Below are 27,867 nucleotides of genomic sequence, written 5' to 3'. Positions count from 1 at the left end.
CCACGGAGGGCACAATAAGATCGCCCTACCCAGGAACCTGATGAACAGGCTGGAAATGTACCTTCATGAGACCTACGAGGAGTTCTCCTATGAGGATTTCGCCTCTATCCCCGGCCATATTGACCGGATTTTCGCGTAGGTGCACTGGGACTAAAGAGTGGAGCGTCTTGGGCAGCATAATCATGACTTACCGGACATTGTAAAAAAAAATTTTAAATACTTGGGACTAAATTGTGAAAAGCCTAAGGCAGACAAATCATGAAAAACCCTTTGTTACTCTTGTAAATATTCCAGTTTTTTTGCAGATAATTGTTTACATGTTTAAGCACTTTAGGAAAAAGCCATTGTTAATATTATAAATATTTCAGTTCTTGTAAAAATAAATGTTTAGATATTTAAAGCACTTACTGCTTGATCCTTCCCCTGATTCTGTCTCTGGGGTAAGGGATGGGGACGGTTGGTAGGGGATCTCGGTAAGGGTGATGAAGAGCTCCTGGCTGTCGGGGAAATCAGCGGTGCCAGCGCTGTCGACTGCCTCGTCCTCCTCCATCTCCTTCTTCATCTTCCCCGTCCGCTAACATGTCCGACGAGGAACCTGCCGCGGACAATATCCCATCCTCAGAGTCCACGGTCAGTGGTGGGGTAGTGGTGGCGGCCGCACCTAGGATGGAATGCAGTGCCTCGTAGAAATGGGATGTGTGGGGATGGGATCCGGAGCGTCCGTTTGCCTCTTTGGTTTTTTGGTAGCCTTGTCTCAGCTCCTTGATTTTCACGCGGCACTGCGTTGCATCCCGGCTGTATCCTCTCTCTGCCATGGCTTTTGAGATCTTCTCGTAGATCTTTGCATTCCGTCTTTTGGAGCGCAGCTCTGAAAGCACGGACTCATCGCCCCACACAGCGATGAGATCCAAGACTTCCCGATCAGTCCATGCTGGGGCCCTCCTTCTATTAGATTGCACGGCCATCTCTGCTGGAGAGCTCTGCATCGTTGCCAGTGCTGCTGAGCTCGCCACGCTGTCCAAACAGGGAATGAGATTCAAACTGCCCAGACAGGAAAAGGAATTCAAATTTTCCCGGGGCTTTTCCTGTGTGGCTGATCAGAGCATCCGAGCTCGGACTGCTGTCCAGAGCGTCAACAGAGTGGTGCACTGTGGGATAGCTCCCGGAGCTATTACCGTCGATTTCCATCCACACCTAGCCTAATTCGATATGGCCATTTCGAATTTAGCGCTACTCCTCTCGTTGGGGAGGAGTACAGAAGTCGAATTTAAGAGAGCTCTATGTCGAACTAAATAGCTTCGTGGTGTGGACGGGTGCAGGGTTAATTCGATGTAACGGCGCTAAATTCGACATAAAAGCCTAGTGTAGACCAGGCCTAAGTTGGATATTTTTAAGTTTATTGGAATGGAAACAAAGTAGTGTAAGTTACTGCTTTAGAGGTGCTGTGCAACATTCAACAGCTGTTGAGTTCTAAGCCAGAGGTATGGCAACTTAGCAGTGGTGGTTGAAGTGATTCCTATAAATGGTTTGTAAAATGTTTTGATTTCTTTTCAGATGAAAGAAGCTGTACATGGAAATTCTTGGTTTTTGTGTTTTGGGATTTTTATTCTTCGGAATTCTTGTTTTGTTTTGTTTCCAGGTACTTTGTGTGAGCTTTTGTAACTCTGTGTTTTTAAACTGTTGTTCAGTTTCTGTTGACAAATATTTCAGAGTTTGTAAGGAGGATATTGAAAATCAGTTCTTGTTTGTTAGACAATGTTGATGGGCTTGTGCAATAACATTTTAATAAGGATAATTGTTTAATATGTTAATTGAAATTGACACAACTCACTTGCATGGTTCTCACAGCTAAACTGAACCTTACCATATTGTGCTTAGATATGCACGTAACACCAATTCTTTGTGGGCCACTGAAATTCTAGGAACATACAGAGTTGTCAGTTTCAGGGCTAACTACTCCACAGTTGATTCAGTAGTACTAATTGCTTAACACAGCAGTTCCCAAACTTCAGTCCATGGACCACTAGTAATCCACAGAGGGTTGACTGTCCAGTGGTGCTGATTCTCCTTCTTCTTACCAGCTGATTCTGCATGCCTCCAGGAACTTTCAAATTAAAGCCTTGTGTGCATGTAGAAGCAACTGTAAATGAGGAGGAGAAGCTGACATAGTTATTGCTAAACAAAAGGATGAAGAGAGGAAACAGAAATCATCTTTGGGGAGCAAAGCCTCCAGTGGGGCTATGACTCATAGCCATCAAAAGGAGAGCAGTGTTCAGGGAGACAAGGAATGGATGGCTGGGCAACATGTGATGATAAATGTAATATGTGGTTTCAAAGAGGAGGGGAGATACCTCCTGGTCCACTCCTCTATTAAGATGTGGTGTATTTTGTGAAAAACTTGGAAAACTTTCTTCTTTAACCCATTAGGTCACCTAGTAATTCTCTCCCCCCCCCCCCAGTTTTCTGATTTTTGCCCCCTCATTTCCTATCCAATTGATCTCTCATCTTTTATATATTCTCCCCATCTCTCTTAATTACTCTCTTAGTCTCTGTTGGTGACCTTTTTTCCACACAGTGCAGTTTTTTTTTCTTTCCAGCATGTCCCAAATGCTGTGTGTTATCAGAATTTATCCACCATTGGTGCCATCTTTGCCTCTTTTATGGCCACAACATTCCTGTTATTTGTCTTGCCAATTATTTCTACTATTGTACCTCTCCTGTTTTCTGTATTTTTTTTTTTTCATGGAAAGAGAATCCATGCAGCATCACACTGCTAAGCGTTTCAGACTCTTCTTAGAAACTTGACTCTTGAAGTTACCACTCTTTGCCTGTTAGGTGTGCCCTAAATAATGTGAATAAATAATCTATTCACTTCATCAGAGTTCCTGTGAGTCTTCATACTTCCTATATGTGCTTGGATTAGCCCATTTGCCTAATTAACTAGCCCACTCATGCCATTTTAAGTCATCTGCTCCTATTTTCACTGACTGTCTTTACCAGATTCCTTCTTCCTGAAATAATTCACCTTTGAACAGTCATTTAATTACTGTTATCTGAAGCTTTATATGAAAATATTGCATAAAGTCCAGCTGCCCAAAATGTGGTTACCTGCATCTTCCATGGTTTGGGCAATCATGAACACATTAAGCCCATATTCCAGTCCCTTTCCTGGCTACCAGGCTTCCAATGCCAGTTTTAAGGTCTTCATCCTAATTTTCAAAGCCATCAGTTGACCAAGTCCAGGCTATATTAAAAATAAAAACTAAATTTCAATCTATGAACAACTGAGACAGTGTAAAAGACGGGGACAAAGCTTTCTCGGTTGACAGAATACAGCTATGGAACAAACTTCCAGAGAAGGTTAGGTGAATCCAGAACCTGACCATCTAAAGGAAATGGTGCAAAGCCTTTCTTTTGTGACAGAGCCATTCTAGAGCATTCAAGAATGCCACTCTCAAAGCTAGGACCCCTTTCTGAATCTCCCTCAAGAAATTTCCCTTTTCTCTGCTAAATTTTCACATTTGGCATTTTTGTTCTTTTGATTTGAGTTACATGTGTCTTCCACTTTGAGCTACCTGTCACTGCTATTAAAAGTTTAGTTTAGGGCTTCAGTATCACGGAGTATAAATATACAGTGTATATTGTATACCAGCATTTCTAGTTTACTATCATTCCAAGCATTTCCAGATAGTTCATGGGTATTTTCATTTTCAAATAATTGGCTTTGGATCACATCTGTACTAGCATACAAACACCTTTGTATTCATCCGAATGAATATAGTCTAACATTTGAGGCACACATCCAGAAGATAGATAGTGATCTATGTGTGGCAGATTTTGTAATGGACACAAGCTGATCAAGAGAAGTTGTATAACTCCCCTACAAGTTAGTGCAAGTTCACCAGCAAAGTGGCCACTCAAAGAACAAGGAATAAAATAGACTTGTCCTTGAAGTTTAATAAAGTGATTTTATTTGCTGGTTGGCTATCGTCTGACATGGCCAACAGCTCAGAAAGTTTGTATGAATAACAAAGTTGGTCCTGTTTGTCACAGTGGTTTAAGGATACACATGAGGAGCCTCTCTATCACTAAAACAAGTTTTCAGGCCACTACCCACCTTCTCTGAAGCACATCTAACATCTTATCAGTGCAGGACAGATAAGGATCAATACTCCCTTCCACAGTACCCAATGAAATTCCATCTTCACTAGATTATTGTCCATATCTTATATCATAGAATGGCTTTCTGGAATGTAATTGTTAATAATAGCCCTTTACATGTAGTTTGTCGTATATGAACCATTATAATAATATGCAAAGAAGAGGTTATAGAAAGCTGGAATCTTTTAGATCTAGCTGTTCCAAGACTTGAATAATGCAACTAAAAGTTTTTTCACTGTAGCTATGTATCTTTGTTTGAACAGGTGTTGTATAAATAAGTAATTCTGCTTCAATTAAACGTAAAGAAAGGAAGGAAAAAAGCTGAAAAGTTTACATAAACAAGCAACCTAATGTAAATCACCAACTTTAAAAAATGTTTAATTAGTTAAGATACCATGTTGCTAGATACTATAAACTTGACATAACTCTGGTGTTGTGTGTTAGCAAACTGAAAGAGCATCATGCTGTTTGCTCTAAGTGAAATGCAAATTGAATTTCATTACTATTATCCTTTTAGTGTCTTTTGCTTTTAATTCCTGTATGCTTAGCAGAGATTGCTCATTTAGCTTAATTTGGTAAGATTTAAGGTATTTTAATTCACATCAAATATATTTCAAGTATGGTTACATTAAAAATAATTGCTAACATTTTACGTTGAGCCTACTTTAAATGTGTTTCTTCTAAAATAATTCTGGCCCAAAAACTGAAAAGATGTGACAAATGTAAATTTATATTTCTATAATAAAAAGATATAGCAAACACATAGTAATTTACATATCTTTCCTGAAATATTGCATAGTGGCTTTGTCAGTGCTGGTAAGTCCATTTCAAGGATGTCGCCCTTAGTCCATTAGTTTGGATAATGAGCCCTATAAAGTACATTTATAACTCATGGCACTGCAAGGAGATGGATTCTAATTTTCATCCTTTTATCTAGACACATTGAAAGAAGGTCAATGGAGGGTTCTGTATGATTCATTGTCCCAACACATATCAGATGACAGAGACCTGATAATGTCAGTGCATAAGTGTTTTCCTTATTTGGTAGCAGCACTTGAAAGAAATCTTCTCATGATCATCCTTTGAAGTGAAGTGGAAACTGATATTAAAAGAAGCAAGAAGCACTATCTTTTTTTCTGTTTAAAACCTTATCAGACATATGACTTGATAGCTATTCCTGAACAAAGGAGAGAAAACAACACTTAACAGGAAAATAAAAAGCCTATATAGTTGCTTTTGCTGGCTTTGACTGATGCAACATGACATTTAATCAACCTTTTCCCCCTCCAGAATGTTTGGGGGGGATGGGGGGAACTTGTTTCATAAACAATATAAAAGGTTATAATTAGATATGAATGTGCCAGCTTGACTTGCTTGTTTATTAGCAGTGTTTAAATGAGTGCTCTAGAGTGAAATTAGTTCAGCTCACATTTAAAAAAAATTGAAGTAACAAGTGAAATACATGTTGAGTAGAATGATTTACATTATATGTATATGGTATTTCATGTTTAAACTTGATAATAAAATATTAAACATTTATTTTAAATATTTAATTTTAATATTTAATATATTTAAATGGACTATGTGCACTGAAGCTGTTGAATTTAGACAGTTAGAATGTTAGACGGGTGGTTTGCAAATCGCACATTGTCCATTATTATGAAATTAATATTTAGATTTTACAACTCTTTTATACCCTTGTCACTATTAAGTTCTTGCTACCATTCCAACTAAGTCGTGAGTCTATTCTATCCGTATTTCTCTTCTGACTCTCATTTCAAGCACCGACTTTCCATAGAAAGTTGGGGTGAAATCCTGGTCTCACTGAAGACAATGCCAACCCTACCATCTACTTAAATAGGGACAGGATTTCATCTTTTGTGGGATTTTTAGGTTTGTTTACTGTAAGAAAACTGACTAATAACTAATGTTATAGAAAATGTTTATGCTTACTTTATAATCAGATATTTTATTGGTAGATGAGTAATACATTCTGGAGTGTGCTCCATTGAGGCAACTGATTTGTGTCACTTATTTGGGTAGCCGATTCAAAAAGGCTTCACTCTTCTAAGTGGGAGATGTTTTGCATGTCAGCCAAAAAGTTCAACGAAAAAGTGTTCAATGTTTTTATACAGAAAATGATCTGACATTATAGAAAGCCTTAAAAATCCTTTTGAGAATCCAGTATTAAGCCTTAAAGATCTTTGTGACATTAAAAAAAAAAATAGCCCCAAAGGAAGAAACTGTAGAATGTGTATCCTACTTGAAGTTGAACTAAGGGTATGTCTACACTACAGGATTAATCCGAATTTATATAATTCGAATTTAGGAAACCGATTTTATAAATTCGAATGTATTCGGCCACACTAGGCACCATTAATTCGGTGGTGTGCGTCCAAGCTACCGTAGTAGCATCGATTTCCAGAGCGTTGCATTGTGGGTAGCCAATAACATTGAATTGCCAATAACTTCGAATTGCGGCCACACTAACCTTAATTCGGATTAACAATACCGATTTTGACGCTACTCCTCTCGTCGAGGAGGAGTACAGAAATCGAATTAAAGGGCTCTTTAATTCGAATTAAATGGCTTCGTTGTGTGGACGGGTCAAGCGTTAATTCGAATTAAAGCAGCTAAATCCGAATTAAAGTCGTAGTGTAGACCAGGCCTAAGAACAGCAGTCATTAAGAAGGGTATCCTCTGAAATTGTAGTCTTGTCCAGTATGTTCAACTTCTCAGCTTTGGGAAAATATAAACAAACATGGCTTCAAAGCATGTCAGTTGGTCAGTAGTGGCAAGTTTTAATTATTGCCCTTAGGAAACATGTTTAATTTGTTTCTAACAATGTTTTAATCTTTAGTTGCTAAGTGTAACTATTTTGTTTTTATTCTTCAAGTGATGGTCTTTATGTGTATTCCATACTTGGGTATGCATGCGCCTAAGTTCAGATTTTTTTTTTTACAGGAAGTGTCCATTGACCCATACATGCACCGTAGCTTTATTTGTACTGTGAATCAAGGGTGATGCACGAGAACACCTCTCCAGTTCCTTCTTACCGCTGCATGGTCTGAGTCAGAATCTTTGGTGCCCTCAGCTCCTTTCTATTGCAACATTTCTATAAATATATTGTATATAGTTTGTTTTGCTGGTTTTATAGTATAGTGTGATCTTCAGTCATCCTGTCACACCTAGATTTTTTTCAAGGGACTTCTTGAATCCTTTCCACCATTGATGAAATTCGCACCTTAGTGGGACCTTAATTTCATTCTGTTGTCTCTCACCAGACCTCCCTTTGAGCCACTGGTCACGTGTTCTATGGCCCATCTGTCTAGGAAGGTGACCTTTCTAATCACTGTAACATCAGCCAGAAGTGTCAGTGAGCTGGGTGCTCTCATGGCAGACCTTCCATATACTATCTTTTATAAGGAAAAGGCCTTGTTATGCAGCCACCCTGGATTCATCCCTAAAGTAGTGTCTGAGTTTCATGAGTCAAACCATCAACTTATTAGTATTTTTTCCTAAACCTCATGCCTCGGATGAAGAGAGGAGCCTGCATTCTCTGGATGTCCAAAGGGCTTTGGACTTTTATCTAAAAAGAACAAGAGACATTAGAAAGCTACCTAAACCACATGTTTCCATAGCAGAGAGATCAAAGAGTCAAGTTATATCTGCTCAGACTTTCAAAATAGATTTCTGGTTGTATTATCCTTTACTAACTAGATCACATGCCCCCTCAGGGGGTGTGAGGGCTCATTCCAGAAGGGCACAAACAGGCTCTGCTGCATCTCTGAGAGACATACCCTTAGTAGAGGTAAGTAGAGCAACCACCTGGAGATCCTCGAATATCTTCACAAGACATTATGCTTGGGTCCAGTTGTCTACTGTGTATATAGCTGTGGGGACTGCATTATTACAGTCAGCTGTCGCTTCTGCTTCCTCACACTCACCATCAGTTTGTCCACTGTTTTTTAATCTCCCGCATGTGGAATATACATAGGGACCATCACTTGAAGAAGAAATGGAGGTTACTTACCAGTAACTAGAAGTTCTTTGATATGTGTGGTGTCTATCTGTATGCCGACACCCACCCTCCATCCCCTCTGCCATGGATTGTTTGGACTCGCGGTAAGAGTAGGAACTGGAGAGGCAGTGGCCTAAACCACCCTTTATGTGCTCGGTTTGGAGCACAAGTAGAGCTATGGTGCATTTGCAGTGCATGTGTACTCATGTGTGGAACACAGATAGGGACCACACATCTCAAACTTCCAGTTACGGGTAAATAACCTCCAATTCTTTGAGATCCTTTTTCTCTGCTTGTATAATATTTCAATAAAATAGCTAAACTTCAGCGCATATTCCCCACCATTTTAGCTTTCTGTACTAGTATTCTTGTTACATATTTTGTTTTTTGGACTCAGTTTTCAGCCTTGATAAGTAAAGAAACATTACTTTGTTGCATTGTACTTTAACAGAAGATATGAAGGATTATTATAACCTCAAATATTGCCAGACAATAGTATCACAATTTTTTTATATAGATAGCAGCTGTTTTTTTACTTAGTAAATGAGTGAATGGCTACCTTGAAGACTAACGCCAATGACATTTCCTAGAAAATAACTAGTGTGGAAGTATTTCACAAAAAGGTAGTTAGACCGTATTTCATAGAGGCTGAATCTGTGTTGTGCCTTCAAAGGGATTCCAGGTCTTAGTTATAAATTATTATTTAATTTGTCATTATTTTTATATTCTAGTAGCATCTACATGCCACAGTCAAAATCAAAACTTATACACATATCCTACATGCTGGTACCAGTGTAGACAAGGCCTTAGAGAAGTTCTTAATATTAGATTTTCAAACATTTGCCTGAAGCAAACTTAAAATAATTTTTTTACCTTTTAAAACTCTTATAATTTGTCTTTAAAAGAGTATTATCTATCATGACCATTGTTCTGCTCTTAGAACAACATGGTCTATTGTGCTTTGTCAATACAACTGAAGAGTTAGATCACAAATGCTTTGTAGAATCATAGACAGAAGGGCCAGAAAAGATCACTTCGATCACTCAGTTTATCCCTTCTCACAACTCCACATTTCTCAAGACTACTCCCTTACAACAGTCAAACTAACTTTCTTTCTGACTTGTCATTAAAGCTTTATTACTACAGTAACCTTGTCCTTGCTTTGATAAAGGGTACCAATGGAAAACATACGGGTTTGGACACGTAGTAAGAGTAGGAACTGGAGGTTCCTTATAGGAAATCATTCTAAGTTTCACTTTTTCAGTTATCACCGTCTGCAGTTGCCATAAAGAGCCAGGGTTAGCAATGTGGATGTAATACATGATTTTTGTTTGTGAAATGATTATATAATGCTCTAATACTATTTTTGGTATAATTTAGAACAAAACTGCATGCACTACATAATGTTTCTCTTTTCTTGTAAGGTCATGTTATAAGTAATCAGATTTGTGCTAAGGAGTCATTTCTAGCTGTTTATAAGTAAAATACATAGCATTTATTACTAATTGTTGGAAACTCAGTTGAATCCCTCAAAAAATGTTCAACTTAATGAGCCTAACAAATTACTTATAAAAATTATATCATGAAATTAATCTCTTCCTATTGTGTCATGCTTCTTTTACAGATGTAAAGCACTCATAGATCATTTTGGGCAAAGAATAAGTGCTAACTATTTTGTGGTGGAAGACAGTTACCTTTCAGAGAAAACATGCACAAATGTGTGCTACAGGTAAATAGTGAGCAAGAAGCATAGTAAGTGCTATTTTTAAAAAACCTCCAATATATAAACTACGTTGCAAATGAAACTTCACAACTTGATGCAGAGGGCAGCCTCATGGTAATATAGCCTAATCCTGTGTGGTTTTTTTCTCTTATGTGTGCATATTATAGAGGGCACTATGCACCCTATATTTAGCTCCCCTAGTATTTTCATTATACATTTTTTTCTGAAGGGTTTTTTTGAAGAACTCTTAACATTTCTGTTCATGCAGCAGGAATTTAGTATTTGTCAGGGCGATATTAATTGGTTTAGAGTGGCGCCTGTTGTTCAGATTTGGATGAGTGTTGAAAATCATCACTTTTTTCCGTGTTGCTGATCAGAGTTCATTACTGGTTTCTTGTCACAAGGAATTAAAAAAAGTCGTTCCATTAGCCTTGCACATATACTGCCCTTATGTATTCAGTGTGTTCCAGATGGGGGAACAGGGAAATGTATCAGGTACAATATCAAATTTACACAGTCAGTAGGGGAATTAAGACTTGAGTTCATGATCTCCTGATTCCCAGCCCAGTGCACCTTTTTTTAGGCTGGAGGGCTGGAGTCTTTGCTAGAGTGTTTTGAACATATAAATTGCTATAAAAATGCTAAGTAAGAGACTTGATAAAAAAAATTGTCTGTTCTACAGGAAATACCAATATTTTGACATTTGTTTTCATCTCAGATTTGTTTTGAGTTAATATTAATCTCTCTATCCAGCTGAGTTGTCATGATGTTTCATGGGAATTGTAGTTCCAGGTCTCTTATGCCTCCATTCTCCTCTGTAGGCCTTGTTCCCTGGCCAAACTATATCTTGCATCATATACTGTCATCTCTCCTTGTGGTCAAGCTGCCATCATGCTTTGTTTTTGTTTCAATTTTTCCAATGGAAAGTTCTTTCAAAAAATTATATTTCCCTGTGCAAAATTACAATGTAGACAGAACCCCGTTTTCTGGAGGGGAGATATTTATTTGACAGTTTTCAACCAGCCCTGCTAAGAACTCTGGAAAATCAGGCCATATGTGTCTCAAATTGGGGTATGTCGAAAATTAGGTGCCCAAATTAGTGGAGATTTTTTGCAAATTCTGGCTTTAATTTCCCTATGCTTCAGTTTTCCATTTGTGAAACCTCTCCCAAGCTCACACAGGTGTTGTGAAGATATGTGTGTTAGGCTCACATATTACAGTAATTAGTACTGTAGGAAAGGAGATGAGAAAAATACTTGTCCTTTGTTTCATGCAGCATTTGGATGGTGTACAGTAAATAAGGAATGGGGGCATACTTTGAGTATAAAAATAAATATTGAATACCTCAGTCCCTGAGCACCATTTATCCTGTGCAGTGATGTCTATCTCTATATTTGTGTACAGACACACATGGGTTTGTTTGTGGTGGAAAACTTGCTTTTCAAATTGAAAAAGTGATTGACAATATAGCTTGAGGCAGTAGTGCCCACCTGCGGTCGCTCTTCCAATCCAAACACCAATAGTTTTCTCTACAAACTTAAAAACATCAGTCTTTGTTGTTACTTCCTTTTAAAGGTATTTTTTACCCTAAATATGTTGTAGATGCAGTTACAGTTCTTCCTTTTGAGATTTTTCTTGTTTAGCTCACATCTTCATATGATGCTGGCAGCCAGCGGGAATTCTGTAGCCTTATTGGTAGTGATTGTTGCATCATTTCCCTCCCTCCCTCCCCCCCAAAAAAATTCTGTCAGAACATTGTTTCGGGGAGCCTTTTGGTGCTCCTGGTGTAGTATTTAAAAGTAACATTAGTCTTGTACCATTTTTGCTTTATGTACCATGGCTTTTGTTGCTGACTAGCCTGACCAAGTAGCACAAGAGCCAGGAAGCTTGACCCAGATGCTGCAGAAAGTGCAATAAATTGAAATTTCTCAAATATACAGTTTTTAGGCATTGAATATGATTCATCGAGGCCATGTGATGCTACCCATCCCAGCTCACCTCTGCTCCGCCTCCTCCCCGAGCATGCCGCCCCTGCTCTAATTCTCCTCCCTTCCCAGGCTTGCGGTGCCAAACAGCTGATTGGCGCCGCAAGCCTGGGAGGTGGGAGAAGTGGAGCAGCCGCTGCGCTGGGAGAAGGAGTCTGAGCCGCACATGTCAGCGCGCCGCCGGCAGCCCAGCCCAGGAACGCTATAAAAAAAATTGGGGGCACTGCTTTTTGGCGCCCCGAAATCTTGGCACCCTAGGCAACCGCCTAGTTTGCCTTAATGGTAGCACCGGCCCTGGTAATCATGATAGCTTATATTTAAGTAACAAAAATAATTTGCCACAGTGGTAATATTGTAACTAAATTATTTTCAAAAGGCCTGAATCCAAATAGCTATGTTTTCTCTCTTGTGAAGTACCATAATTGCTTTATTTAATTGTAGGCAGATCTCAAGAGCAGTGCTCATTACAGATCAATCCATACTAAAGACAGATTCAGACCAGCAGGTATGTATCAATGCCATATTTGTAATCTTTTTAAAGAGTTGTATATGATCAAATTAAACTTCTGTGAAGAATTAATTTGTATTTTTGTTTCTATTTGAATCTATCTTTCCAGTTAATTGGTTCTATTGATATTATCTTAATCCTATTTTTTCTCCTTAAAGTAGCAAATTAAATGTAAAATCAGTCAAAATGGAAAACTACTAGCTAGCAATGGAACTGGCATATTTTTTTGTTTGTTAATAGTCACTCTGACACCTTTTGTTAGTAGTCTCAGAGAAACCAAGAATTGAATCAGAATTGAGACTAAACATCAAGCTTATCCCTACGAGAGGTTCCTCTAGGCCAAGACTGGTGTTTGTTTGTGGAGCTATTTGAGGAAGCTTGCATAGTCCTTGGCACTGTTAATCTGGTGCCTTTCATGATCTGTTCACTCAAGGTATATTTACACTGCAATTAGGCACTCGCAGATAGCCTTTGCCAGCTGACTTGGACTTGCAGGGCTGGGGCTGCAGAGCTGTTTGATTGCAGTGCAGACATTTGGGCTTGGGCTGCAGTCCAAGCTCTAGAACCCTCCCACCTCACAGGGTCCTAGAGCATGAATGTCTACGCTGCAATTGAACAGCTCCTCAGCCTGAGCCCAGTGAGCCCGAGTCAGCCATAGGTTTTTAATTGCAGTGTAGACATACCCTTAATGTTTAAGGGGAAAAACATTTTAAATAGCATAATATATTTAGTTTAAATCAGATATTGTATACTAGTGCTTCTCAACCCATAGAGTGCAACTTGCAGATTGGTCACATGGAATGCTCACTGAATCAGATCCCAAGGGTTGAAGCAAAATTGGTAGAACCATGTAGCTAGAACCCAATGGAAGACAGAAAGGAGTGACTTTCTTCCTCATCCATCCTGCTGCTCCTCTGTTCCCGAATGTAATCACAGTGCAGCCTTTAATTCACCTGCACAGTGGCCAGCTCTGGGGAGGGTGAAGCAGCAATTCTAGAAGCTGTGGCGCCAGCTTCACAGCCTCTTGCAGCAGCCATGCCCAGAGTTAAGTGTTAAATAAGTGGAATATAGGAGAGAAGAGAAGCATCCACAACAGCCAGTTATTACCTCCAGTCACAGGAACATAGGTATTAGACCCAGGTCCACAGAATCCAGTATCTTATCTGTGACAGTAGCCAGCACCAAATCCTGCATAGGAAAGCGAAAGAGAACGTGCAGTAGACAGATGTGGGCTAATCTGTCCCTCAGGGAAGTCTCATTCTAATCCATAATAATGATTGGCCACAAAGCATGCAGGTTTCTTTATATCCCTTCCAAAACTTTTAAATGTTGACTATTATAACTCAGATATTTTTATTATCCATATAAATATACAGTCCTCTATTGTGCTAAGTTCTTTGTGGAATTTACTGCCAATCTGTCTACTGTGTGGTTAAAACATTTTCTTTATCCTTCAATTAAGTAAAATGTCCACATGCTCTTCTATTATGAGAAAGGGAGAATCTAAGTTCCTATAATTTTTCTCTACATCATTCATTTTGTGTGCATGTTATTTTATAGACTCCCAGTTCTTCCAACTCTTCTCACAACCAACAGCTGCCCATATAGAATCAAGACTCCACTAGATACTTGGCTTCCCCACTTATTTCCATCCTCATGAACCAATGGCAGTTTCCAAATTCAAAGGGTTGTGTTTATGTCAGTTGTGGCAAGAAAATACTTAGGTTTGTTGGATTCCATGTGGGAAAAGGTTAAGAACCATTTTTCTAAAAATGGCTACAGTGTTGATTTTTTTTATTATTGTACATCTTGTCCTGCAGACCTTACTAGCAAAAGTAGTCTCTGTGGCACTATACATGTGAGTAAGGTTAGGATTGATCCCATGGATTTCTTTCTGAAAGGAGTACACCAGAAAATAAAATTACATGAAAGTAGTCTTAAGTGTCGCCAATTACTTTTTACCTTAACCGGGAATTGCCTTGATTTTGTGGGATGTTTGATCCTTCATGTTACTCTACTTTAACAGACTTGTTTATGAATTTTTAAAGCAGTTCATAAAAGGAAATAAATCTGTCATGTACAGTATGTATGGGATTTGACAACAGCTTCTCTGGAGCTTTCTAAGTCTATTGCATAAATACATATTTATGGTGTTGATAGATTGCATACTTATTTACCCACTAGTCTGTAACAGCTCTTTTTGTGACCATATAAATACTCAAGTATGAACTTCTTCAAACTTATTTGTAGGACTCAAATCAAGCTATCTTATTTTAGAAAATACGGATATTTTGAAACTTGATAGTCAATAACAGCATCAAGTTTGAGTAAGACTTTGCAAGTGTATATTTAATGTTAAAATATGTATTATATATTCAAGATTATATGCTGTGTAGATATTAAAGAAATAGTTATATATGAAAATATCAATATTTATTGGGGTGTTTGGTTTTTTGACTTTTTTGGGTGCTTGAAGATTTGTTCCCACTTTGATCCCTTGTGGCAATAGGCATTTTTATATAGGTAGTCAATAGTCTGTTAACAGTGTGACATGTTGCACCATTATAATGTAGAATAATGAAACAAAGTTCAAATTGCTTCTTTGGCTAATTTGATATTCAGAATTTTCTGTTCCTTTCTATTAGATTTCCATTTTGACAGTGCCACCAGTGGAACGAGGGCAGCCAGCAGTTCGAATCATTGAGTTGTGTTCTTCAACCATGACGTGCATGAAAAACACCTGTAAGTTCAGAATAGATGTATTTTGACTGGGTTTTTTTTTGTTGCTTCCATCAGCTATGAAAACAAATTGTTAAAATATTTGTTTGAATCATTCTTCTGTTGCACAATTATCAGATTCCTGCTTGAGCAAAATAATCTAGAATAGCTTACTGCTGTCAATAGGAAAGAGAAATAATTCCACTCACCCTTATCTTATTCAGTACCATGTACCTAGTATTTCATGGGCTTCTGTGGGCTGCTTTTAGTTATCTAAAAAGATATTTTTGAAAAACTCAGGTACCAGAATTGTTTATGTAAACTCTTGCTATAATGCTCCCTTATTTCCAGAAGAGTCCCTGGGGAGAGCTGATCATGTAGGTATAGTCCTCATATCCAGTTGCAGTTAGGGCCACATGTTGTTTTATCTCATTTAACTAACAAGATATAGTGTAGAACACTATAGTGTAGTATAGTGTATTTTCTGGCACAGAAAATACCGAAGACCAAATCTTGTCCCCTTGACTCATATCATTACTATCACTAAGTTTGATGTCACTGATGGTGTGTGATCAAGCAGGATTTTGCCCTGTTGGTTTAATTATAGAATAGTGCTTGCCTATTTCTTTAACACAGTTAATGAAAATATTCTACTTTATGTACCAGGAGATTTTAAAAGTAAATTACAACCCCACCCACCCAGAACAATATTTAAAATGTTGCATGGCTACTTCATGATATAAAGATGTTCCCCAAATCCCCCTTTTCCTAACTTTTCTTTTTCTCTCTCAGAAATAGAGGTCCTGAGTAGAGATGGCTAAAAAAAGGGAATCCCCTTCCAAGGAAAAAATTTGCTTTTTTTTTTTTTTTTTTTTTTTTTTAAATTGTCCCATATTGGGACAAAATTGTGAATTTTTTCATGGAAGGGAATTTAGAAAAAAAAATCCATTTCAGAAGCATCAAAATGGAATTTTTTGGCCTCCAGGTTGCCCACTGGGAAGGCTGTCATCAAATTACTTGTTAAATTGTGACAGCCTTCCAGCCTGGCTGCCAGAGAAACAGAGCACCCTGGTATTTAGCTTGCCCCTCCCCCCCCCCCCCCCCCAGCTTCAGGAGACAGAGCCCAGGTGCTCTGCCTCTGTCCCCTGGAGCTGTGGGAGGGAGAGAGCACTGGCAGAAAGTAAAACTGGCAAAAGCTTTTTCGTAAGGGCAGCCAGGAAGGCATCACTTTGATTTTTACTGAGGAAAAATCAAAACTTTTGATCAAATCAAATCAAAAAAGTTTTTCAAAAAGGGCATTATTAATTGGATAATCATTCCGATGCAAAATGTTCACCAAGCTCTAGTCCTGACTTTTGTTTTGCAATCAGCCTTTGCTAGCCCAGTGTTCTGCGGCAATACATCTGCAATTCCTGCTCCCCAAGTGGCACAATAGCCAGCTAGCACTGCCACAAATGTGGCCAGGATTGGCCAAAGATGGGACATGGCCAGGGTGTGTTGATTCAGCTTTTGCCACTGATGCAGCTAGGGAGCTCCATTTGCAACTTAGTTGTCCTCCACTAATGGGCACCCACCACCACCAAGGAATGGTGTAATGTAAATACAATTGCATACTCCAGCACTTAGTAATCTATTGAGGGTACAGCTTCTGTCACCGACTCAGTGAAAGTCACTAATTAGCTGGGTGACTTACTGTGCTCCCAATTGGAGTTGGGAGAACTGCAGTTCAATTTCAGCCTGAAGCTGTGATGTCACTTTCCAGGTGCTAAATTATTGCCAAAGTCCTCTGTCAAATGAGGAAGTCAGAACCTGATATTTCTGAGTTAGCAAATAAGCTGAGAAAAAATTAGGAAAAATTTTGGGGGCATCTTTGCATTGTAAAGGGGGCAGTTGAACTATAAAAACAATACAAGTTTATCTTTAGTAGAATAGCGGATCTGTTTGTTTGCCACTTAGACTTGCACGCTGTTGTTAAAACTCAATAATAAATAGTTAGGTTTAGTCTCCAGAGATGTGTGTGCATTACAATATCACCATTAAACTGAAGATCTTTTCTCATGAGAGAACCAAGATTAGATTAGCTAGGTTGTGTGGATTATTTATGAAAAATCTTGCAAAAGGTGTGTGCGGAAGTGGGCTTACACCGTGTGTTGGTTCCCATGGACAAGGGAAGGCCTGCAAGGTTGGTGGGTTTTTTCCCCAAAGAGCTTTTTTTCCTCCTGCTTATTTTTTACATTGGAAATTCAGGTTTTGTTTATCCTGGAAGACTATCAGGATGACAATATCACTGTTACCAAAAAAAGTGAAACATGAGTTATTGAGAGAAGTGATTTTTTTTTTTTAATTTTAATTCTTCGTTTTGTTTTTTTGAAGGAGAGCAATGGGGGTGAGTTTTGTGACCACTTAACTAAAAATCTTGGGAGAAAATTTTTAAGAATTAAACACCCGACCCTTGATTTTAAATCTGAAACAGCTTCCAGTAGCCTCTTCTGACTCATCTAAGCAATCCTCCAGCAAAATAGGAAGATCAGACGTGAAATTCAGTGCTTCTTCATGCATCATAAAGATGCAAGGAATGGCACAATTGTAACTTTTTTCCTTTTTAGATTACCTTTAAGCCTAACACCATAAATCCAATCCTGTATTGCAATATGTTATACTCTACACAGGATTACAAATATTTCATTTCATAAGCACAGCCTTTCAACATAGGTAGCAAATACACTTAGGAGGAGGGATTTTTTTCACAGAATATTTTGGAAACAGTCTTTGTTTTGTTGTTTTTTAAATGTGTGGTCCTATTGATCTCCATCTTTTTCCTTTGTTCCTGTGTATACTGAGCAATTAATGTAATTCTATTTGATATATTTTCATATCTACAATTAATCCAACATAACAAACTTCCTACTGTCAATAAATAAAGCACTAACCATCTGAATCTCATCTGACACCTCTTTTTGGAGTTTGTTCTTGAAAGGACAAATTGCTAAGGCAAAAATATTGTATCCAGCACATATTAAGTCTTTCTCTTTGTAGCTATAGAATGTAGCGCCAATATTAGAAAATGGGATTTTTCCATCATAATAATATTATTATAAGAGAAATGAGATTTTATCGGAATTGTATGGCTATATTAAATATTTCTGCATTAGCCTTTAATTTTTTTATATATGTGTATGAATGAAATGACTAGAAGGGACCTTCCAGTGTTTCCATTAAAATTTCCTATTTATAAGGGTTTACGTCTGAACCGTTAACATTTGATGTGGTCTGAAAAAGTTGAACAAATTGTTCCTATTGAATCTCTCAGTAATCCGTTGGTCTTTTCTAAATTCTGTTAAGGGTTTACCAGTTTGAGACACTTCAAGGAGATAAGTAGAATGATACTGAATAATAACCAACTCATGCGCTGTAACCTACATCTGAATTCAGGTCTTCAGAAGGGAAAGGAGGTGAGCTTATCCACTGAGCCACCTGGTCCCTTAAAACTGTTTACAGTATAGAATAAATAAAATTCATTTTAATAATCATTTTGTTGTGTATTTATACAACAATCATTTTGTTGTGTATTTAGGTCAGTTGTGTTGCTAATGCTCATTCATTTAAATGACAGATTTGTTGCCTTGGTTTCTTCACTATATTATGAAACACAATAGGAAGTCAAACCTAGAAAGCATTTAATGTTCAGAGTGGGTTATAAACTCACATGCAAGCAATATTCTAAATTGAGGCTAAAATCTAGCACAAGAGCATGATGGAATCTTAAACCATTTCCTCCATCCCGCCCATCCACATTACTTCCACTTCACACAGAATTTTTGTAGCCTTTCCTCAGAATGTACTTGTTGTAATGGATTTAAATTGCACACTTTGATACTTTACTTATTTTTTGTTCTTATACTCAATTAATGATGAACTGTTAATTATTTTTTATCAGAGTGTTGAAATAACATGGTGGCATTTGGGCAGAGCTAAATTCTAGTAGCAGAGCACATTTCATAAATCTCTTACTTTATTTTTACATCATTATCTGTAAATGGGTTTTAACCTGACTGATTTCTCCCTCAAACAATTACTTAAGATAAGTATACAAATACATCTAGTCTTTGATCATAGTGCATAAATGACAGGCACATAATCGGTATTGCCAGCTGAGTGGAACCAAACTCCTTCACTTGCCCTAAAAATTGAGACTGTAATGATGAAATCATGAACTAAACTCATCGTTCTTCTTGCTAGAAGAATTACTTGAAGACAAATGTTGGCAACCACTGTAACTAATGCAGTTATACCTGAGTAAATCAAACATAATCAAACTATATACTGATGAGACTTCGTGACTCATAACCATAACCTCAAAGGTAATAACAATGATTTTATAGAAAGTAAATGATGTGAACATCAGTGATTTATAGCTGTTTTTTTTAGAAAAATAAATTGTATTACAACATTTGAGATAGTAAAACATTTTAATTAAGGTTGCAAGACGACTTTCATTATCACCACACGTTTTAGTTTACTTATCTTTGTGATATACTCTCTTTTTGGGCTGAAAGATTCCATTCTTGGTTGAGCCAAAGGATAAATTAATTTCTTATATTCCACAAAAATGTTGGGTTTTTTGGTCTTTGTTACCCAAGAAAAGATGTACTTTTTTTCAAAACTCTCATTGACTTCGGTGGGGCTAGGAGTTCACTGAAAATGTTTTTGATACACTTGTAAATGAAATGACTTAACTTTAATGCTATGCTGGACTGCAGTTTAAAAAAAAAAAAAAGTGCCATGAGTTTTTCTTATTTTTTTTTTTTTTTTTAAATTACAAAGCTGTATACAATTTTCTTAAAATAAGGTTTGTGTATGTGCAGTAACATTTTTATTCAATTTTAAGTAATTGCCTTTCGTACTGTTGGCTTGATCAAAATTGTATGTAATGTATAGTGACATGAGAATGGTAAGTTGAAAACCTATTCAGTTTGAGTTGAAAATCTGTGGAGATGCTCACAGCACAGTTATGCTCTCCACAATACTGCAACTAGCATTTTCCTTTCCACCTGCTCCCTGCCCTTCCTTGAGACAGATTGTCCTGTCCTCTGATGAAACTGGGAGGGGAAAAGGGCCAGAAAATACTGTGTGGTTGAGAGTTCGAGGTAATTATCCACTTGGGTAGGAAGAATTGGAGATAGTGAACAGAGTGCATTTCCTCTCCATCCATCGCTGCAAAAGTCTTGTACCACTAAAAGGCTTCCAGTCATAGCAACACTGCTTCTTGAGAACTGTGATATCCATGAGTTCCCCTGTAACTGCTTTCCAGTGGAGGGGTCCAGCACGAGGTAATGCTTGCTTCAAGATCTTTAATACTGAACAGCGATCTATGGAGTCCAATAGAGACAGTATAGTACAGAGCCTGGCTCCATCCAAAAAGAAGACCCTGGGGAGCAGAGAAAGAGACCACGTAGGTGCCCCATGGGAGATCAATGAAAAATTCCATCCCTTTTTTCATAAAAAACAAATATCCAGCAACCAAGAAAATTAAATACTAAACCTATATTCATACAGTAAGGTTGCAAATTTGATCACACGCAGGAAGTGTATAGTTTTGTGTTCAGTAGCAAGATTGACTTGCCCATACAGTATGTAGCATTTTCTGTTTTGATTGGTTATACAGGACCATAAATATACACTTTCCACATAGGAAAAAATCTCTCTAACAATCAAATTCTTCCACTGTCAATGTCGGATAGCTTTCTACAGTGTATTTCTCAGAGCTTCGTACAGTCTCTTTTTTAGATACTTGAAATCATGCTATCCCCATAGTACAGCCTTGAAAATTGTCATGAATATTTACCAGACCGTAAGCAAAATCTGTTTGTCCCCACACACCCACTTTATCATGATGATTGATGGCAACTTATGATATTTTACTCACATATAAAAAAATGGGCAAATAAATTTTCACAGTCCAGTATTATTTGATATTTAATCAAATATATGTATGTATTTAGTTCTTGTAAACTTGAATCAAAAGCCAGTTCCTCTCATCCTTAACAGTTTGGTGCTCTTCTATGAATTCCCTTCCGTGACTGAAAGTACCCATGTATTCATACCTTACATACTATTGTAATAAACTTTGTACAAAAGATGCCTTGTGAGGTATCATTTGAAAACTAATAACTCACTGATCATTATAATCATGGTGAAATGTATGTAGCAACATTATATGTAAAATTATGAAGTCCCCCTGTGTGGTGGTGGTGATAGCCCATGTTCAAAACCACCCAGCTCTGACTAGGCAAAAGTTCTTAAACAGGTCCTATGCTAAACAAAGGCATTTGTGTTTACCTCAATTTACATACAAGTAGTAAACAGGTCCTTGAGACAGCAGGGAGAAGAGATGGCAGGAGACAAAGCACATTTGCATTTCAGCAAACACAAGTGAGAAGAGAGAACAAGGAGTGTCCTTCACCACCTGACTCCGTGTCGCCACCTTTACTGTTTAGGAACCAGCCCTTTGACTCTATGGGGAGATTCTAACCTGAGAATCATAGAATATCAGGGTTGGAAGGGACCTCAGGGAGGTCATCTAGTCCAATCCCCTGCTCAGAGCAGGACCAATCCCCAGACAGATTTTTACACCAGTTCCCTAAATGGCCCCCTCAAGGATTGAGCTCACAACCCTGGGTTTAGCAGGCCAATGCTCAAACCACAGAGCTATCACTCCCAAGTTGGTCAGCTATGTTGTTGGGAACCTGTGATCAAGATTTTACCTGAACCAAGCCTAACTTGTGAAGATTTAGCTACTAGGAATTGTTTTATATTTGTTTTTCTTGTAACCATTCCTGCCTTTAACACCTTATGCTTCTAGTCACTTTAAATACTTAGAGATAGATTTTAATAAACTAGTTTTATTTTTAATCTAAACAAATCAAGTGTTTGTGTTTAAACTGAACTGTTTCGGTAACTCCAGTTAAAATAGCAAATCGTTGATTATTGACCCTTTACATGGGCAATGGACCTTTAATATCTGAACTGTCAATGAGAGGGCAGGATGGTGCAGAACACATGTTTTGGGGAAAATTCAGCACTGGGAGTGTGTGGGTCACCCTGCAAGTGGTTACCAAAGCTGATGGAAGTCAGAGTGTGACTAGTGTGCTGCTGACAGGCTGCTGGGGTCAGGGCTGCAACTATGCACAGACACTCAGGCCGATGGGGGGGGGGGGGGAGCCGGTACAAATTACCGGGGCCCGGCGGTCCGGAAGGGGTCCCGGGGCCCGGCTTCCCTCTCTCGGCCCTGTTTAGCTGGTCCGCCCTTGCTGGAGGGCCCGAAAAAAAATTTCACTTGGGCCCAAACCCGCTCTCGGTGGCCCTGGATGTGATCAGCATGCAAAACATTGTGAAGCACCCAAGGTTGCAGGGCAGGTGATGACATAGCTCCTCACTTGTCTGGATTGTACCTTGATATGTGGCACCTCAAATTTGTCAAAATGTGAGTTGCCCAGAATTACTTATAATCTAAATTCCACCAGTGCCATATAAGGATGCCTCTCTCTGATCTGTAAGTCCTCTCCATAGCCCAAAATGACTTACGAAGTGTGCAGGATACATGACGTCAGCCTCTGTCCTTGTTGTTTCCCTAGTAACACTCCTTCTCAAACCTCAGAATTAAACTTGAATTGACTTATAAATTTTCAAACAGGCTTTTGATAGCATTTGGCACAAAGGTTATGGCAAGTTATGAGAATGTATGGTGTCCCCGAAAAATTGACAAAGCTGATAAGAAAAAATCTACAGCAAGTCGATAAGTACAATGAGAGTAGACAGCTGATGGAATGATTCAGAATGAGCATAGGAGTGAGACAGGGATGAATTCTGTCACCAGATTTGTTCAGCTTGGTACTGGAAGCAGTAATGGCTGTGGCACTGAGATGAAACAAGAAGACTCATGTTATGTGGTAGGATAGTGCACAACCTTAGGCCTGGTCTACACTAGGAGTTTGTCGAATTTAGCACCGTTACATCGAATTAACTCTGCACCCGTCCACACCACGAAGCTATTTAGTTCGACATAGAGGTCTCTTAAATTTGACTTCTGTACTCCTCCCCAACGAGGGGAGTAGGGCTAAATTCGACATGGCCATGGATGGAAATCGACGGTAATAGCTCCGGGAGCTATCCCACAGTGCACCACTCTGTTGACGCTCTGGACAGCAGTCCGAGCTCGGATGCTCTGACCAGCCACACAGGAAAAGCCCCGGGAAAATTTGAATTCCTTTTCCTGTCTGGCCAGTTTGAATCTCATTTCCTGTTTGGACATCGTGGCGAGCTCAGCAGCACTGGCAACGATGCAGAGCTCTCCAGCAGAGATGGCCGTGCAATCTCAGAATAGAAAGAGGGCTCCAGCATGGACTGATCGGGAAGTCTTGGATCTGATCTCTGTGTGGGGCGATGAGTCCGTGCTTTCCGAGCTGCGATCGAAAAGACGGAATGCAAAGATCTATGAGAAGATCTCTAAAGCCATGGCAGAGAGAGGATACAGCCGGGATGCAACGCAGTGCCGCGTGAAAATCAAGGAGCTGAGACAAGGCTACCAGAAGACCAAACAGGCAAACGGACGCTCCGGATCCCAGCCCCAGACATCCCGTTTCTACGAGGCACTGCATTCCATCCTAGGTGCGGTCGCCACCACTACCCCACCACTGACCGTGGACTCTGAGGATGGGGTATTGTCGACGGCCGCTTCCTCGGACACGTTAGCGGACGGGGAAGATGAGGAAGGAGATGAGGAGGACGAGGCAGTCGACAGCGCTTACAACGCTGATTTCCCAGACAGCCAGGATCTCTTCATCACCCTTACAGAGATCCCCTACCAACCGTCCCCAGGCATTAACCCTGACCCTGAATCAGGGGAAGGATCAGTCAGTAAGTGTTTTAAACATGTAAACATTTATTTTTAACAGAACAGGAATATTAACAATGGGTTTTTCATGATTAGTTTGCCCTAGGCGCTTAAGGTTTCAGTCCTTGGCAGTGCAACTACTGAAAAAAAATCTAACAATGTCCGGTTTAGCATGATTGTTTTGCCCTAGGCGCTCTACTGTTTAGTCCCTGCCAGTGCAGCTACAGTAAAATCCGGTCTATATGTCTGGGGATAGAGCAGAAATCCTCCTGGGACATCTCCACGAAGCTCTCCTGGAGGTAATTGGAAAGCCTTTGCATCAGGTTCCTGGGGAGAGCGGCCTTATTGGGTCCTCCGTGGTAGGAAACGTTTCCGCGCCAGGAGACAAGCAAGTACTCGGGGATCATTGCCTTGCAGAGCATGGCGGCATACGGCCCTGGTCTTTGCAGGCTTTCCCGAAGCATCCGTTCTTTCTCCGTCTCTGAAATCCTCATCAGAGTGATGTCGCTCATGGTGACCTGCTTTGAATTAGGTAGGGGAATGTTAGTATTGGGACTGCTTGCCTGTTCCGTTACAGAACTGTAACCGGCGGTTTAGAGCCACGCGGTGGAGGCGGGAGAGGAGCAGCATACAGGGATCTTTCCCTGGGACAGCCGCGAGGGGCAGAGTTCATGCTTGCCGGATTGCTGGCAGCAGGGACTGGCATTGCTTTGAACGTGAAAGGAGGCCAGTGCTATTATTAAAATTTTAAGCAGCCACAAGTCTACGGCTTACTATGTCAGCCTGTTACCCAAATTCCGCTGTCCTGTCCCACTTGTCTGATCTGCACTGCAAGACCCCAGGCACTGAATGCGAAGGCCAAAAATTCGACCTTGTCCTGAGTGCGCATGTGATAGGTGCTGTGCATGGTCTTGTTCACAGAGAAAGACTATGTTCTTTGTTCACCCAAAAATTTATCTTTCTGAGGAATTCACTCCCTTTTTCCCATCCCACAGCTGCGACTGTCTCCCGAACTACCCTGGCATCACACTCCCAGAGGCTAGCGCAGATTAGGCGTAGGAAGAAGATGACACGGGAGGACATGTTCTCGGAACTTATGGGCTGCTCCCGAGCCCAGGCAGCCCAGCAGACCCAGTGGAGGGAGAACTTGTCCCAAATGCACCGATCACACATGGAACGGGAGGAGAGGTGGCGGCAGGAAGACCAGCAGGCGACTCAAACGCTGCTTGGACTAATGAGGGAGCAAACGGACATGCTCCGGCGCCTTGTGGATGTTCTGCAGGACCGGAGGCAGGAGGACAGAGCCCCGCTGCAGTCTATCTCTAACCGCCCTCCCCCGCCACAAAGTCCCATACCCCCCTCACCCAAAGTCCCAAGAAGGAGGGGCGGCAGAGTCCGTGAAAACTCTCACTCCACCCCTGCAGACTGCTCAAGTACCAGAAGGCTCTCATTCCCCAAAATTTGATAAGTCCTTTCCTTCCCGCCTCACCCAAGCCCCCGTCCCAGTTTCATCCCCCAGTTTCATGTGTAGTTGCTAATAAAAAATACGTTTCTGTTAATTACTGTTTCCATCATGTTCTTTTAGAGGAGAGTCTGTTTGAAGGGGGGGGAAGGGGGTTGGTAATTGGACAGGACAGTCACCTTTACCAGGGTACAGACGCGGGGGCAGGTTCAGCAGCAGGGCACACACATTGCATTCACTAGTTACCCTGGTCAGTCTGGGAGGTGGTTTTCATGTTCTGTGTCGGGGGCTATGTGACTTTGTGGCGGGGGAGGGCGGTTAGAGATCTTATGCAGCGGTCCTTATCCTGGATCACAGAGCCACGCAGCAGGGGATCTGTAACCGTCCTCCCCCTGCCACAAAGTCACATAGCCCCCACACACAGAGTCCCCGAACAGGTGGGGTGGCAGGCTCCGTTGAAACAACCAGTCCACCAGTGCGGAGCCTGTCATTCCTGGAGTTTAGAAGCGTCCTTTGCATCACTACACTACACCCGCTCCCCACCACAGTCTGCGTCCCAGGTTCAACACTTTCCCGCGAAAAGAGTAATAAAGAAAACGGTGTTCATTAACAAATTTCAAGTGATTTTATTTTTAAACGTGTGTTGGAAGGGGGTGAACGGGGTATGTAACTGGAGAGGATAGTGAACATTTACTGGGTAAAGAAACGGGGGCAGGTTCAGCTTCTCTGTAAACAAACTTAATAGTCACAGGTTACCCTGCTCACTCAGGAACCTAGCTTTCAAAGCCTCCCGGATGCACAGCGCGTCCCGCTGGGCTCTTCTAATCGCCCGGCTGTCTGGCTGGGTGTAATCAGCAGCCAGGCTATTTGCCTCAATCTACCACCCCGCCATAAAGGTTTCCCCCTTGCTCTCACACAGATTGTGGAGCACACAGCAAGCTGCAATAACAATGGGGATATTGGTTTCGCTGAGATCAGAGCAAGTCAGTAAGGTTCTCCATCTCCCCTTGAGACGTCCAAAAGCACACTCCACCACCATTCTGCACTTGCTCAGCCGGTAGTTGAAGAGTTCTTTTTCAGTGTCCAGGGCGCCTGTATAGGGCTTCATGAGCCAGGGCATTAGCGGGTAGGCTGGGTCCCCGAGGATGACTATAGGCATCTCCACATCCCCAAGAGTTATTTTGTGGTCCGGGAAGTAAATACCTTCCTGCAGCCGTCTAAACAGACCAGAGTTCCTGAAAACACGAGCGTCATGAACCTTGCCCGGCCATCCGACGTTGATGTTTGTAAAACGTCCCCTATGGTCCACCAGTGCTTGCAGCACCATTGAAAAGTAGCCCTTTCGGTTAATGTACTGGCTGGCCTGGTGGTCCGGTCCCAGGATAGGGATGTGAGTTCCATCTATAGCTCCACCGCAGTTTGGGAATCCCATCGCGGCAAAGCCATCTATGATGACCTGCACGTTTCCCAGGGTCACTACCTTTGAGAGCAGTAGCTCAACGATTGCGTTGGCTACTTGCATCACAACAACCCCCACGGTAGATTTGCCCACGCCAAAGTGGTTCGCGACTGACCGGTAGCTGTCCGGCATTGCAAGCTTCCAGAGGGCTATGGCCACTCGCTTCTTGACAGTCAGGGCTGCTCGCATCCGGGTGTCCTTGCGCTTCAGGGCAGGGGACAGCAACTCACAAAGTTCAAGGAAAGTTCCCTTCCGCATGCGAAAGTTTCGCAGCCACTGTGATTCATCCCAGACCTGCAGCACTATGCGGTCCCACCAGTCCGTGCTTGTTTCCAGGGCCCAGAATCACCGTTCCACAATATCAACATGACCCATTGCCACCATGATGTCCTCGGCGCGGGGTCCCGTGCTTTGTGACAGGTCTGTGCCACTCTCAGACTTCAGGGCCTCACCGCGCTGCCGTAGCCTCCTCGCCCGATTTCTCAGCATCTGCCTCTGGGAAAGGTGGATGATAAGCTGCGAGGTGTTGACAACGGCCATAACTGCAGCGATGGTCGCAGCGGGCTCCATGCTCACAGTGCTGTGGCGTCCGCGCTGTCACTGACCAGAAAAGTGCGCGAACTGATTTCCCGCCGGCGCTTTCAGGGAGGGAGGGCGGGAGTGACGGTTGTATGATGACAGTTACCCAAAACCACCCTCGACACATTTTTTTCCCCAGAAGGCATTGGGGGCTCGACCCAGAATTCCAATGGGCTGCGGGAACTGTGGGATAGCTGCCCACAGTGCACCGCTTCCAATGTCGACGCCCCGTTAGTGTGGACTCACAAAGTCGAATTACTGTCCTTAGTGTGGACACACACGTTCGACTTTGTAATATCGATTCCACATATTCGATTTAAGTAAAATCGAACTACTCTCGTAGTGTAGACATACCCTT

The 27,867-nt window shown here is 40.8% G+C and overlaps 1 protein-coding gene across 1 annotated transcript in view; it reads left to right on the top strand.

Annotated features, from left to right (window-relative positions):
* CHM (CHM Rab escort protein) overlaps positions 1-27,867 on the top strand; it is a 155,763-nt gene that overhangs the window by 114,060 nt on the left and 13,836 nt on the right. The window contains exons 10-12 of the mRNA XM_065410805.1: positions 9,807-9,911; positions 12,332-12,395; positions 15,044-15,140. Of these exons, the coding sequence (XP_065266877.1) occupies positions 9,807-9,911; positions 12,332-12,395; positions 15,044-15,140 (266 nt within the window). The remainder of the gene's footprint in view (positions 1-9,806; positions 9,912-12,331; positions 12,396-15,043; positions 15,141-27,867) is intronic.

Source organism: Emys orbicularis, chromosome 9 (genome assembly GCF_028017835.1).
Source record: "Emys orbicularis isolate rEmyOrb1 chromosome 9, rEmyOrb1.hap1, whole genome shotgun sequence".
Taxonomy (NCBI): Eukaryota; Metazoa; Chordata; order Testudines; family Emydidae; genus Emys; species Emys orbicularis.
This window is presented reverse-complemented; position numbering and strand designations above follow the sequence as displayed.